The sequence below is a fragment of the Bombus flavifrons genome, chromosome 10 (genome assembly GCF_040668555.2).
Source record: "Bombus flavifrons isolate JBK064 chromosome 10, iyBomFlav1_principal, whole genome shotgun sequence".
In the NCBI taxonomy this organism is placed as follows: domain Eukaryota; kingdom Metazoa; phylum Arthropoda; class Insecta; order Hymenoptera; family Apidae; genus Bombus; species Bombus flavifrons.
Genome location: NC_138451.1, coordinates 13,867,832 through 13,883,368, shown reverse-complemented (window position 1 = coordinate 13,883,368; position 15,537 = coordinate 13,867,832). Strand labels below are relative to the sequence as shown.

Here is a 15,537-nt window from a genome sequence, read left to right as displayed (position 1 = left end):
TAAAGTTCCATCAGATTCTCTTACTTCTTCCATCGCTTTAAAATGAGTACCGTATGAACGATCTTTTAGAGAATAGAATAAATCAAAATCAGTTGCCACAAGTTCGGAAAATGTTTCGAGTGCACAAAGATTTTATCCCCTTTGACGAATAGAGACTACGACGAGACCGTCTACCGTACCCTATCCTAAGTCGGTAAAGTTGGAAATGATATATCGACGTAAATGGTATATCGACGAGTCGATACTTTGTGACAATGAGTAATAATAGGATTGCTATACGTTCGTCTGTGCCTCGGGTATCAAACACGGAGCAGCGATAGGTACAAAAGTTCTTAGTAGCTATGTCGGTGAAACAGCAAGACGTCGGTAGGCCGGTACCAGAAACGTCACGTTTATTCTATAGCCGTACAGAGGGCGTAAGAAACACTCTGATTTTTGGCAGGTTGATATTTCATAACCTGAGATACAAAATTCTATTTAATGTCATGTCTATCCTGTTCTTAGTCAATGGTGATATTTGTGCAGTGAATATGTACAAACTTTATGTGATATCACAAACGATACTCTGTGGTGATATTACGTTTAAAGCAGAATAATTTAACATAAATGATGTACAAAATGCATTTCTCTGCATAATCGGGGTATTTAAACCATTTTTAGTACCATCTACAAACGGTAAAACGTATACAGCCATAATGAAACATAATGATAAAATATTAAGCTTGTCCTATACTACAAACAATGGTGCCTCTATCAGAATCGTGGTCTCGTTTGTGTCTCTATCTCGCCTATGATTACGTATAGAAATTAAAGTTATCAATTTCGGAGAAAATCTGTTTTCTTGTGCCCTCTACAATTTAGAACGGAGTCTTTGAGAACTATAATCAACGTAACTACCAAAGTCGATATAATCTGCAGGTGTAAAATGATCCTCTTTTGTTACATCAAGTGGTATATGGCATGAGATATATGTAGTAAAATACAGTGCTATTATTGCATAGTATGTATTATAAAACTAATCACACGTTAAAGTTAACGTATTTCAAGAGACGATGCGGGAGAGCAAGACTGTGATCATATAGAGAGTGCCGAGCGGCAACGCGGCGACTCTAAACGGCAGAATGGCGGCTGGTTTTCCATTATTATGTTTAATATTCTAATAGATACTCAAGTCCAAGCGGTAAATAGATAGTATGTAACGATGAATATGAAGGACTATTTTGATATCGAATCCTTAATAGCTGAGTTACAGTGTAAGACCGATTTTATGATAAGATAATCATAAAGATTATAGAAATATATATATGAATTATATACGGATATATATGGATATATATGGATTCTTGACTCCAAGATCTAGCGTCTAGATACTTTTGCTGTATGTATACCACATTCGCATAAATCGTGAACTATAGTCCGTAATGTATACTATAGATAAATCTTCTGAAGATAACCAGAGTCCTTCTCCTCCATTCTTCTCCAGTTTCCGATTCCCCTCTACTCGTATTCTGCACGTCTATATATATTTGAGTCAAACCGATGAGACATTAGTTAACAGACGATTCTTGTGATGAGATCCTGTACTATTGCAACTATGCGCATATATACTTAAACTTGTCCGATTTTGTTTTATTTGCTTTGAAGAAAATACAAAAGTGAGGTATAGTCGTGATTTTATTCTTATAATTTAATATTTAAAAAATGTTGTAAACACATATTTTTAAACTTTGCCTTCTTTTTTATATTCAAGACAGACGTAGATCTAATCGTATTAATATTAGTTATCTGATATATAAATTATGATTGAACGGTAGTCGATGTGTATAAAAGATACTCTTATCACAACAGATAAATTAGTAAATAGATAAAGTATTCGATAGAAATTAATTTTATACAACATTAACCAAGCATATTTCTTATCGAATAAGTACATCTGTTAACAATTTAATTATTTTTCTAATCTATTTAACATCGTGAAAGTAAATTTTAAGATCTATAGAATGAAACTAACATTGCTAATGCCGAGAAACGAAATATTTTCAGCTGAAACTATAAGGATTTATCCTGTTCAACAACATGTTTTTATCCATAAAATTTTTTATAATCACATGGCTCTTCCGACTACAATTTGCGATAGCACTGGAGAGTGATGAAACAAACAGCGTCGATACGTGTAACCTACCACAGAGCCTTATACAAGAGATAGACTCGTACGAACCCTTTGTTCATGCTATAATAAATGAGACTTTATACGGATCGTTCAAAGGAACGACTTGGAATGAATTAGCTTACTTCGTTGACACATTTGGTCCGAGATTTACTGGTACTGCAGTGCTAGAGCGTTCCATTGATTATGTGTTAAATAAATCTTTGGAGTTTGGTTTGGATAATGTACACGGTGAATCCGTTAGTGTGCCACATTGGGTCAGGTAACACTTGTCAATGAGCGTTTCTTACTTACCTAATAAATATTAAAATGTAAATTGCTGAAATACTTATTTATTTCCCAGAGGAAAGGAATCAGCGACACTTTTAAAGCCAAGACATAAAAATATTGCTCTTCTGGGATTAGGTACCAGTGTTGGGACTCCACCCGAAGGAATAACCGCAAAGGCTATCGTCGTGAACAGTTTCAAAGAACTTGAAGAAAGAAAGCACGAGGTAAATATATTACAAAATTTTCAAAGGACAATTATGCTTTATTTCGTTTAAATAACTTGTACCATTTTCTCGGTCGGTTTAGGTCCGAGGAAATATCGTTGTATTTAATGAGAAATATGTTTCGTATGATGAAACGGTAAAGTATCGAGAAGAAGGAGCAACAGAAGCATCGAAACATGGTGCTGTTGCTGCTTTAATTAGATCCGTTACGCCATATTCTTTGTATTCCCCACATACGGGTATGCAAACGTACGGCGAGAATGTGACTAAAATTCCGGTAGCTTGTATCACGGCTGAAGATGCCAGCTTGTTGAGAAGGATGTCTGATAGAGGTAGACGTGGCGTCATGTAGACTTTTTCTGTTACCATCGAGGATATTAATGATTTATTTATCTTTTAGGTGCAGTTTTAGAAATAAATTTAAAAATGCAGGCGAAAAATTTGCCGAACAAAGTATCACGAAATGTAATAGCTGAATTGAAAGGCTCCAAGGCACCGGAGAAAGTTGTAGTTATATCTGGTCACATCGACAGTTGGGACGTTGGTCAGGGCGCGATGGACGATGGCGGTGGTGCATTTATTTCGTGGCAAGCATTAAAATTATTGAAACATCTTAATTATAAACCACGACGAACAGTAAGGTGAACATTTTGGGGAATAACGTTTTAGTTAAAAAATAAGAAGTACTTAGTGGAAATTTAAATTATACGATTAAATTACGTTTAAATTTATATAACTTGAAACTTGAACTTATTAACGTGAAATTAATTACGCCTATAGAATGATCATGTGGACGGCTGAAGAACTTGGAATCATAGGAGGTAATCATTATATCAAGAGTCATAAAAGCGAAGAGAAGAATTTACAGTTCGTACTGGAATCGGATATGGGCACGTTCAAGCCATTAGGTTTTGAAGTTACCGGAACCGAAGAAGTTATGTGCATCCTGAAAAGAATCATGAAGTTAGTTTGCAAAAGAAAATTAAATAAAAACGCTAGCAAGGATAATTGCTTAATTTTCATTTGTTCGATGTTTCTAATTTTTGTTTATTTTTTATTTTTAGGCTGTTCTCTATCATGGGAGATATGAAGCTTCGTAGTCCCAGCGACGGCCCTGATATCGCTTCTTGGGTAAACGCAGGGGTACCAGGAGGTTCTCTTTGGACTCAAAACGAACAATACTTTTATTACCATCATACGAATGCGGATACTATGTTGGTTGAAGATCCGGAAGCTCTTGATAAGGGAACAGCCCTATTTGCAGCATTATCTTATGTACTTGCGGAGCTTAGCGTCGATCTTCCACATCACAAGTGACGATATTATTCGTATTATTAATATCGATGTTCAAAAACGTTAATGTTAGAATCTATATATTTGAATTTTTATGAAAATAGAACATTAAAGGAATATTTTTTAAAATATCAAACGAACAATTTTGTTTACCGACTCTCTATACTGATTCTTTTTGTATGATAATCGAGAAATTAATAATATTAGCGAATCGACAAAGCGACGAATCACAGATCACAGTCTGGAGATTGAGATCAAGGTGTTATTTAATAAGGTTTTGGGTTTATAAAATAACGATTCACTTAGATTCGTTTTCTCCAATATATTTCAGTCTAATAATTCAGTCTTATAACACGTCTTACCACACAGGAATCTCCAAGTCAATAGAACAACGTGGTCGACTTTTAAGACAAAAGAGCGTCGTTAGAAGTCGTACCAACTTAGCTTGTAGCAACCAGTGATCATACCAACTTAACATTTCTCAACACAAGGTGGATAATATTCAGGATTGTAATAAGAACGGAGAGAAAATTCATTGCGATTCTCTTAAAGTATTTTTATTTCAAATGTTCGTTTTTTACAGAGTCGTGACATACAAATATTTAGGCCTAATCATCCACGTGGTCGTAATTTCGCTACGCTCGTCAAAGTATTACAAAGTACATATTCCGTGACCACGAGGCTAGGCTCTCAACATATGTATTTTTAATTGGTCTTTCCGGTCAACGGAGAACATTATTGAAAACTCTGAACACCGTATTAGATCAGTTTCTTAATTCTCAGTCGTTCTACGTTACGAAAATTCTCTACATTGTCGTGTTCGACTAAACCTTTAATTGCTAACGCAATTTTTTTGACGGTAATCGACGGTACGTGCCATTCGCGCTTATTCTTATACGGAAAATAGTACTCTCTTCCTATTAACACCTAAACATATTGGAAAAGAAAGGTATCGTATATTAAATCGAAATAGAAAGAACGATTCAAGTGGCAAATAATACTAGCACATGGATATGTACTGCGAGACTTCCCGTTAGCAATTAGAGGTTATTGACGCTTTAATCAGTCTCGTCATGGTATACATCGACTATATTCGTTAATTGCCTTAGATCAACGTATCTTCGTCTTGATTCGGGAAAACCATTAACAGGGAATGTTGAGAGGTTGTTCTTTGACTAGCTGTCAACAATGCAGTTTTCTCTCCTCCGCTTCCGTTGATAGAGCAATCTGGCGAGCTTCCCTCGAAAATGTGAGTCGTAGTGCTACTAGTCGAGGGCATGTCGTTCAAATCTGGCGATGCTAAAGGCGGTGCTTGAATTGGACGAGTGTTATTGTTGCTGCTTTCTAGTGACACCAATTGCATACTGTACGACTCACGATAACCGGACGTACTGGATGTATCTTCGTCCCATGAAGCATCTGATGTTTGAAGGTGAAGGTGATGGTGATGATGATGGTGATGGTATAGGTGATGGTGAAGGTTAGCGTGCATTTGCTGCTGATCGCTCAGCAAATTACTGCCCTTTTCGCAGTCCGATTGTCGGATAGACGAACTTCTTCTTGAACGAATCGACGACGAATCGGAGGGGATGCTGAAGCTCGATGGTTCCATCACTGGAATCGGTGGTGTTAGTATCGATGACTGGGTCGTTGGCTGTGATACGTTATTACTTTGTTCTGATTTCGCTTGCACTGTCTGAAAATTAAATTCCAAGTCATTGTGTAAGTATCGTGCCTAAAATATTTATATTAACTCGACTGTATCATCAACGGTACAAATAAAAGTATCTAAAAGCAAATAAGATGTGCTTAATATTCTTAAACCGTTCGAATTGTTACGATTATCGAATTAAACATAATATCGTTTAACACTGTCCGTAATATCTGATATTTCTACAGCTGTATACATATTATTACTTCTACGTGACTTCTTCGACTCTTTCGCAATCGAAAAGTCTTCTTGCTTTGACCCATAGAGCGTTGTAATCGAGGTTTGTCTGGGCGGGATTCGCCTGAACTGTCCTCGTTTGGACTGGTTGGGCTGAGTTGGCTCGTCACGGTTTCCCCTATTAAAATAACAACCGATTAATTCTATTTGCGCATAAAATTCTACTCTCTATTCTACAATCTATCCATGCTGCTCTTCCATAACTACAAATTGTAACCCGAAGCGTTTTTCAAATAACAATTACGTTTCGTGAAATGTGATTGTCTTAACATCGCACTATCTCTACTATGAATAAATATTTATTAAGCGATTATTCCTTTTTTTATCTAATTTATAGATCGAAATACGAATAATTAAACGAACGATTAAATCCTAATCGCATTTCGGGTATTTGTCTTTGATACGTATAATGTATTCATAGAATATAAGAATAGAGTTTTAGCGTCGCATTACATATGTACACTGTACACTATACATTCTGTTTTAAATGTGCTTTAAAATTAATGAAATATTCAGTGAATTTATTGAAAGTCATGCTCATAACCATATCCGATAAAGGAAGTAATATTCTTTTCTTTTCTGTAGTACTTTTACAGTTAGAAGCTTAGTCATGTAACTGATTTGTATATGCATATTTATGTTGTAGTACGTTTTGTTCGCTATAATTTGAAACAAGTAAGCTTGGAAGGACTGTAGAAGAGCGAGCATCTGGCAATTGTATGTATGTGCAAAGAAAGGAATCAAACAAGAAAAGAGAGGGGCAATATAGAGATATAGAGAGTGTACAATATTGTATGTATAGAGTGTACTTTTCACATTGTTTACTTGAATTACTTTATCTTGTTACTAAAAGTGTATCTATTATCGCTAAATACGATAAATATGATTAACATAAGTATGGCAGAAGGATACGTGTTTTTGTATTATTTGTATTAGCTGATACAAGTACCGTGCAAATGATAATGAAGTGAAGTATGATATACGATAAGATATAATAGAAAATAATTAAACATGCTAATGATTTATATCATTGGAAGATTTCGTTGTATTTACAAAGATAAATGAAACGAATGAAATGGATTAACTTGAATCTTTTCTAATGGTAACCCCTTCATCGTACTATATTCTACGTTTCGGTTAGATCAATATGCATATTCGATAAAATATAAAAAAATTGCAACAAAAAGTTGTTAAACTTCGATTTGAGCTGTTATCTCTATACTTCTACGTTGCAAATATATGTATACATACATACATGTATGTATGTACAGATTGATCTATAGAAATTCTATTGAAAATCTCAATGTTTGAATTTCTTATAGCGTTTGTTAAACATTGTAATGCAGCTTTATTATAAACATCTATTATCTGATAATTTAGATATCGTAATATTCGGATTCATAAATATTTCTATCTGTATAACAGATATTAATTTCTATAATTATTATTTACATTTTCGTGTAAATCGCTAATGCTATTTTCACGAATTCGGTAATATCGTGATCTGTCGTAACTATAACTTATTTATTTATAATACAGGCTCGAAATTTACCTGATGAGTGCCTAAACTCTACGGAGGAGAGAAAGCGCAGTTTTGGCGCCTTTTGATGAGTTAATATAGGATGAGGCTTTACATGGTTACGTTCATCGCTAGTAGAAGATGGTTGGGATTTATCTGAAACATGCCACATTTAACGTCGAGAATGAAGGGAAAGACGACAAATGAGACATACCAGGTGACAGTTTTATCGTTACGTTCATATATTATTTACGATCATTTGAATTCTACTAAAGCATTAATGTTCAATATTGTACGTTATACAACGTACGGAAAGTATAGTCTGCTCTCACGGCGCAATTATTTCAATTTAATGGAAAATTACGAGTTTTGAAAAATAGGATATCTGTATAACAGAATTAATCAGCGGCAAATCTGAAACGAAACGGTTAAATATGAAACAGTATAATGTACTATGTAAGTAGTCGTGTTTTCTCCCTGACTCTTGACGAGGTTGCTTCGATTATGGAAGACCTGTGAGAAATTGTGTTTAAACGTTTATGTAAGCAAGACTCTTATTGGGCAAAAAAAAAAAAAAAAAAAAAAAAAAATGAAAAATACAGTATCGATGGAGAAACATGAAGGTTGTATAAAGTGTTCAAGCGTACGTACACGCCCACGCAAACGCGAATTACAAGCATTCTTTCATCTGATAAACAAATTGACTGTGTCAGCTTGTAGTGAAAGAATTAGATTCGAATTACAGATAGATCGTGTGATCGGGTAAGGAGAGGAAAGCAAACGAGAAAGTCGAAGCAACTACGTTATAATGAAATACAACTATGCAACAATGAATAGGATACCAACTGTTGGACATTACCATTGTCTAATTACTGCTATATGTATATGTATAAGTATATATAGATATATATATATATACTTATTTATTACGGCTGTGTACAGAAACATGAAAGGGAAAATAGCAGTAATAATAGAATAATCTAGTGGAACATACCGTGAAAATGAGATTTTTCTATTTTTCATAATAAATACTCTTCCCCCGATTAAGGTTTCGTGAAATCAAGCTCGTCAAATTGTTTGCTGACTCGGTATGAATAGTAGCGGGCAATGATCGAATCTTATACCTATAAGGCTCGGACATCACCCTCAACTTTTCCGTCGATCGATCTTTATATGTTATAGAACATATCGTCACATAAAGTACATGAAAAACAAGATGTACGAAATATATGGGGTACACGCTAAACGAAATATGTACTATACATGTATGTGTATATACTCATTCCGATTAATGGATTAAAGTGGTGCCATTTTACGATTACTTGTTCGTTATATGTTACAAGGATGAATTCACACGGTAAACAAGTTCAAACCTTGCTTTCAAAGGGAAGACGAGAAATTCGATAACGCTTTGTCCGCTAGCGTACACAGAAATGTACATCGAGGAATAAACTTTTTTAACGTGCATACGTACACAAATCGAATTACAATCGTACACATAATTTGATCGAATCTCTGTTCACGGAAATAATACAAAGATAGTTAGCAACAGATATGATCAAAAGGAATATAGAAGAGGAGAAAAAGTGAGCAAGATTAGATGAAATTACGAGATATGGAGAAGCGTGATAGGGGAAACACACCAGCAGGACGTTTATCATAGACTGTAGCAGAATTTACTATTAGAATCCGCTTACCTCCGTCCCCTAGCTAGCAATGGAAGCAACGCAATGATCAATATAAGACCAAACAGGGAGGCCCGAACGATGGAAAATGGAAAATTAAAAGTGTGAGCGATGGAAATCGAGTTAAGTGGTTACACGTAATAAGATTTAGACTTCGAAACAAAAGAATTTGCATTCGAAAAAGGGGAAAAATATTTAGACGCTTCGTCGCAAGCCTCGCTATCAGGGAACGAAACGAAACGAAACGATGCATCGTTATTTACGAAGCAAAGAGAACAAGGTGTCACAAGAGCTTTGCAAATTTCCTCGCAGTGCCCTATAGACAATGGCTCGATCCAACTGTGGTAAACGTCTCTTAATCGCTTAGAAAAACAGCGAAACATTTATGAGAGGCTTGCAGTCGCACCGTTAATATTTAAAATTCGGGACTGATATTAAAAATTTCGAAAGAAACGAAATACCTGTTGGTAGTTGTTCCCCTTGCTGCTCGGCGATACCTTCGCAAGCTTCACGGAGGGTGGAGGAACCTCCGCTTGTACTTGATCCTAAAATATCAATAAAATGGAAATATCAACGTTAATTTCACCACCACTGAAAATTTGTTAAAACTCTTTGTGAAGTTGTATCGAACGAATTTGCAATGTGACAAGTGATAAAAACGTACCACGTGCAGTTTGTATACCATTTGGTGGCGCCGATACTTGACTCGGTTGTGTTGTTTTAATGGTACCACTTGAATTTGACTGATGATTCATGTGACCCCTGGTTCCAAGATCCCCGGTTAAAAGATCGATTAACGATAGTCTCTGTGTGCGAGATTGCCCTTCGGTCGCAGTATGCATGTCCGGGACACTCTTCTTCGGTTCTGGTTGTATTTCGTCTATAAACCAGTCTTCTATTGACAACAAATCAAAGTGATCCGACCGTATCGCGTAATTTGTCCTACCAACCAAATTTCCGATCTTCTATTTCTTCCTTCAAGTTCTTCAATTCGTGTATAAGATCAGCCAGTAGAGTACCACGTGACTTTGGTACTGTTCTAGTATCGCCGCTAATCTTTGCTCGTATGGTGGTCTGCATATTTCTCTCGTGCTCTGAAATGGGTGCTTGACCGATCTTGTGAACGATGAACGGTAGCATTTGAATGTACAAAGCGGTTCGATGAGTTACTACGAATTCTATAAAGTTCCAGAGATAAGTGGAAGCCTCGTTTCGTTTGTTCAACAAACGCATTGTGCGTAAAATTTTTGGCCATTCGGTTTTCAGTTCCGTTTCAAAGCATATCGTCATTATTTTTAAGGCTACAAGAAAGAAGAATATGGGTAAAATAACTATCGCAGATGTTTGGTATAAAAGTTACTCGAAAATCGTTCGATCGCTTACCTAGAAAGGCAATTTGATACAACGTTAACGACGTTTTAGTTAAAGTCTTTGAATCTCTCGCTACAAACGTTAAACTACCCGTTCTCATGTCTGTCGTTGTCTTTATATTTTGTGAAGTTATTGGCACAGTCTTCGTGGTAGGTGGCCATAAGGTATTTAATACCGCGGTTAAAGCAAAATTTATATCCGACTGTCTCAGCTTTGGTACATCTGAAACATAACAATATCTTTTCCGGTCTCTAGCATTTTCCAGAGTTTTACCGAAACGTTACCTTTTCTTCCAGTTCCCACGCGTAGAAACAACGGTATTAATAAATTAAGAAGCACGTTTTCGATTCGAGTCTGAGTTGCGAACATAGCGTGTAGGTATCCTTCTCCAAGAGATATAACGTAGAGTGCTATCAGTCGAAGCACCGTCGAGCAAAAATGTTGCGGAGGTATTTTGCTCATAAAAGCGGCCGAGGAAGCTGATATATACTCCGACGGGGTATCTCCAATGATCAACGACTATAGATAAATTAAAGCTTCTAATTAATAAAATGTTAAACGCCTTATTATTGCTGCGCTACTATTATTAATTCTTCAGTACCTAAGTTCGTAAGCCATAAATCACTTAATTATGTAATAATCGCTTAAATATGTAAATAAACTACACTTCAACGACGATGTTATCTATTATTATCCACTTTGAGTTGTGATAAATATTCGACTTAGAATTTATTTTTAATATATTTATAAAGATATACGATAAAGATAATTACGATACCTGACAAGTGGTTAGTAATGCCTTTAAATATGCGAAATGGGCGATGTAAGGACATTTGGCCAATGTTTCGTAAACTCCTTTCAAAATATTGCTCGCTGCAGCCCAATCGGTGCTTCCCCTGATCGAAGCTTTTTTATGTATTTTGCTAAACGTTTTGTCTAGTCTTCTTAAAATATTTGTCAGTGCAGGCCTCATATCATCACTGGACCAATCGGTCGAGGGTAAAATATCGTTCATGTATCTTCTTAAACCGAGACAACCCATCGTAGTCGCATCGTATGGAGATATTTTTAACAGGCTATGCGCAATGTCCGCTAATCGCTATCAACGAACCATTACGTTACAATTTCATTTTGCCATACGGCTCTTATGTTAATAACAAACATGAAAAATTCTACAGAAATGAAATAAATAAGTTACCAAATAGCTGAAAGACTAATTAACGAAGATTTTAGTTGAAAAGCTGGATTTTTATTCTATGAGAAAATAGTGTACGCATAGAACATTGGTAAAACGTAGAAACGCGAACGAAATACTTACTATATGGCACTTGGAGTCCAACAATTCGATCGTCTTGCCATCCTGAGATTTCTTATTCAATTCTACCAAACGAGCCGAGCAACGAGCTACAAAGTCTCCTACCATGTTCAATAGCATATCGCGCGGTCCTCGAAACTCATTTTTATGACAATTTTCGGCATCGTCGTTGTCTCGATCGTAGAAGATTCGCACTCTAGAATGTTCTATATACTTGATAGACTGACTCTCATCTTCGAAGTCAAAACCAGGCGAATACGGACCCTTGCCATAATTTCTTTGACTAGAACCCTTGTGTTCAGGGCTCGACTTTTGCGGTCCGTTGTAGTATCTGAAAAAAATCGATGCATCGATATACGTGTACTTAAAAACTAAAACTTTTTATCGAAAATCGAAATTTACTTTGTGAGTGCTTCGGAATTATTCACTAAGGTCTTCACAGCTATGGCCAATTGATGTATTATTTCTTTCTCGGTTTTTCCTTCTTTGTTGTAAGTCGGAGATTGTATCTGTTGAACGTAACAAGGCAGTATCGCTTCCAATATGGTCTGTTAAATTAGAGAAGGTTAATCGTGGATATTTGCAGAACGTATAATTTTTAAATACAGCTAGTTAAATTTGCCTCACCAGCATTTGCTGACCCCTCACGGAATCAGGAGCGTAAGCTATTACCATCACGCAAAGAGATATGCAATCTAACACGGTAACCATTTCGTTCTCATCATGATAACAAAAATCGATAGCTTTTAGAGGCTTTTCTTCTTTAACCAATTCATCTATGTGCAAAGGATCCGGTGACGGAGTTTCCAGACTCAATAATAAATTAAATAGACACGCCGAGGGAACCTTTAAACAATTGTTGAAAGTTAGACGAATATAATGGCCATATTATACGATCGTACGATATACCTTGTGCGCTTCTCCATGGATGCTGGTCTCATCCGTGTCCAGTATGGTGGAAACGCTCCCAAACATTTGAAGAATGAACGGCTTTCGATTCATGAGATAAAACTGTTTAACAGCGTACTCTACGGTAGTTGTCACCAATTTGTTCGTCTGATGAGTCGAATACAATTGCAACAACGTTGGCATAATTAGCAAATAGCCATTCGTTGAAAAGATATTCTTGAAATTATGCGCGGCGTTGATGTACGTAGCTATGACGTAACGCAAAATGCAGGAATCTTCGCTGTGCAGAATCAATGCACCGTTTAAAACGTTTAGAAACAGATGAATATCCCCTGAATAAGCAAAATTTCCTGCCATCGCTTCGAACATCCTGGCAATCAGCTTCACCCACATAAATTTGTGCATCACGTCTAGACCAAGAAGCTCCTGACGAAAGAAATAATTATAATTCGTATAATTCTGTCACGATATACACGCGTACATTGTATATACAGACTGTATCATTGAATGTAGTAGAATAGAAGTTTACTTACTCTGCCGATCTCACCGCCTTTGTACAAGTCCAAATCCGCCTCCAGTGCTCTTCTTGGGAAAGAAGGTAGCTTCATTAGTTCTTCGTGAAGAAAGACCACTCTTTGGACTACCATGTCGACGTTTTTCAAGATTGCCCACGTTAACAAGACTTTGCCAATCTCGACGAACTTGTGAACAAGTTCTTGACGCTGCAAAGCGTTGAATGCGTCCTCCGGTTTCATGTGAACCAATTCGATTTCCGAAAATTGCGATCTACCCTTAAAGAAATAGTAATCTCGAACGTACGACGACGGATTGCGAATTTGATCTGGAACGCAAATCGTAATCGCGTGACGAAAATAATCGTAAATCACGAGGTAGAATTATAGAAAGATGTGATTAGTACAAACGTGTTTTGTAGTCAACAAGGAAATACTCTCGTTGTTTCGATTCCTCGATACTAAAAAAGTCTAAAGATTCTTGCAGTATCTGGCAAAATTGCGTGTCTTCCTGCACCGGAAACTGCGAGGGAATTCCCCCTGCGTCTGGATCTTGAGGACCGTGAACTACGATTCTTTTTGCGGATGGGACGTTCGCGGTTAACAAAATCGAAGCATCGCATTGTTCCTTCCGTAATATTTGCTTCAAATCTTTGAACATTATTCCGTGGACGCTGTGCACAACCTGTAAAGAACGAACGTTCTTAGAGCTCCTCGATTCGAATTTAAATTTAAATTTACTTACCATCCATAGAATGGAAAGAGCCGTTCCGATCAATTTTTGTCCTTCTTCGTGCGGAGAACGTACATAAAACATAACATATCCAATGATGTAATTGTACAAAGCAAAAGCAGCCTGTTGAGGGAGCTTCGGCACAAACCGAATAAGATGTCGCAAGATTTTAAACATCAATTCCTGCTTCTCTCTGGTTAGACGTTCCAAAACGTAACGCAAGAATAGCGCGCTATCTTCTACCAAACAATTCCAGATTACCTATAGTAAAATATAGTAAAATTAAAAACACCATCCCATAGTTTTTGATTAAAAATATTTGTCGACGATATATACAAATATTTGTACGACTAATCGAATGGTGAATTGCTTACTTGATATGCAACTTCGTAAACAGCGCTTCCATCGTCCGAAACGGCGGCATCGTCGAGTAGATGAATTATTTGTACGATCGCAGAGCATAAGGAAGAAGGGAATAACGAAGGTGCAGATTGGCCATGATGAGACGTGTTTCTTTGTATAGTTTCACCACCATCTTCGTCCCCAACATTTCCTACAGAGATACGAGATTTTGAAATGTAGGGACGGGAATTCAGTGCGATCGTTTGTCGCATTGACCGAGTTTCGAGGGTTAGAGAAAGTACTTGGTATTACCTTCGTCATGATCATCCCCAACAGGGCTGGGCTCGTATGCTGCTTGCACGGTAATCGGTATGGTAGTGATCAAAAAGTTTTCCCTTTCTTCGCGTTTCTTGTCGTCTTGTGCCTGCAAAGCCCTTTTTATGAGTTCAGTTTGTTGCTTCTTACGAGTTTTCGTTGCCGTCACCAGGGACCTCTAAGTAATAGTTGTAGTAAATTCTACTTAATCTACTGAAAATTCTAATTCTAAGGTGTTCTACAATTTCAACGCTTATTTCAGGCTTACATGATGTTCCTGGTTAATAGTCACTTCCTCCACCTTTGTTTTTACTTGTGGCATCCAAGGTGGATCCACGACGGGCAATGACTCGATACCGATTTTTGGCGAGGGTAACGTGAATTCTATGCCAGGTGGAGGAACCTTGAACGTGAGGTGAGCGTTTTCTTCCATACGTGGCCAAACTTGATACCGTAGCTTCCATAACACTTGAAACCTTAGTATCGCGTTTATTCGTACGCTCGTGCTACTATGTTGAAGACCATGGTGCATCAATTCGCTGGCTTGGTTAGGAGCTCGCACAGCCCCGACTATGAAAAGCGACGCGGCGGACGCTGCAACTTCTTGGTTCGATTCTAACAAAAGTTCCCACGCAACGGGTAGAACGTCCACGAATAATTCCTCGGTCATTACTACCGCACCTTTCACCAAAGTAGCTAGCGGTGCATGAAATATGTCCTTCACTTGAGTTCTTAAATATTTCAGAATCGGTGAATTTTCTCTATCAGGATCTGCACGCTTTTTCGAAGATTCTTTCCCTTTCTCTGAATCTTGATCAGCCAAATCCTTCGACGAATCTCGTTGAGCCAGTCTACCCGACTGAGATCCATCCATGTTCTTCTCAATCCTGTTTAAGAAATAGAAACGCTTGGATTTTACGTTTAATTATATTTC

General features: G+C 37.0%; 2 protein-coding genes across 4 annotated transcripts in view; one reads left to right on the top strand and one right to left on the bottom strand.

Annotated features, from left to right (window-relative positions):
- Positions 1 to 697: 697 nt before the first annotated feature.
- Positions 698 to 4,888, top strand: LOC138184322 (carboxypeptidase Q-like). Of its 3 annotated transcripts, none has more exons than XM_069122185.1 (8): positions 698 to 974; positions 2,044 to 2,429; positions 2,511 to 2,661; positions 2,744 to 2,993; positions 3,062 to 3,302; positions 3,442 to 3,624; positions 3,726 to 4,213; positions 4,446 to 4,888. In XM_069122185.1, the coding sequence occupies exons 2-7, from the start codon at positions 2,077 to 2,079 to the stop codon at positions 3,976 to 3,978; spliced, it is 1,431 nt and encodes a 476-aa protein (XP_068978286.1). In that variant the 5' UTR covers positions 698 to 974; positions 2,044 to 2,076; the 3' UTR covers positions 3,979 to 4,213; positions 4,446 to 4,888. The 3 variants fall into 3 exon arrangements, with proteins under 3 accessions (XP_068978286.1, XP_068978284.1, XP_068978285.1); XM_069122183.1 differs by lacking the exon at positions 698 to 974 and adding an exon at positions 1,374 to 1,660; XM_069122184.1 differs by lacking the exon at positions 698 to 974 and adding an exon at positions 1,375 to 1,655.
- Positions 4,496 to 15,537, bottom strand: part of unc80 (unc80, NALCN channel complex subunit) — a 24,391-nt gene continuing 13,349 nt past the window's right edge. The window contains exons 34-52 of the mRNA XM_069122178.1: positions 14,872 to 15,490; positions 14,601 to 14,781; positions 14,321 to 14,499; positions 13,959 to 14,207; positions 13,625 to 13,898; positions 13,235 to 13,542; positions 12,702 to 13,127; positions 12,420 to 12,638; positions 12,195 to 12,340; positions 11,796 to 12,123; positions 11,256 to 11,576; positions 10,762 to 10,996; positions 10,490 to 10,699; positions 10,057 to 10,407; positions 9,771 to 9,986; positions 9,568 to 9,651; positions 7,455 to 7,577; positions 5,872 to 6,020; positions 4,496 to 5,650 (exon numbers count right to left, since the gene is read on the bottom strand). Of these exons, the coding sequence (XP_068978279.1) occupies positions 5,060 to 5,650; positions 5,872 to 6,020; positions 7,455 to 7,577; positions 9,568 to 9,651; positions 9,771 to 9,986; positions 10,057 to 10,407; positions 10,490 to 10,699; positions 10,762 to 10,996; positions 11,256 to 11,576; positions 11,796 to 12,123; positions 12,195 to 12,340; positions 12,420 to 12,638; positions 12,702 to 13,127; positions 13,235 to 13,542; positions 13,625 to 13,898; positions 13,959 to 14,207; positions 14,321 to 14,499; positions 14,601 to 14,781; positions 14,872 to 15,490 (5,209 nt within the window). The 3' untranslated portion in view covers positions 4,496 to 5,059. The remainder of the gene's footprint in view (positions 5,651 to 5,871; positions 6,021 to 7,454; positions 7,578 to 9,567; positions 9,652 to 9,770; positions 9,987 to 10,056; positions 10,408 to 10,489; positions 10,700 to 10,761; positions 10,997 to 11,255; positions 11,577 to 11,795; positions 12,124 to 12,194; positions 12,341 to 12,419; positions 12,639 to 12,701; positions 13,128 to 13,234; positions 13,543 to 13,624; positions 13,899 to 13,958; positions 14,208 to 14,320; positions 14,500 to 14,600; positions 14,782 to 14,871; positions 15,491 to 15,537) is intronic.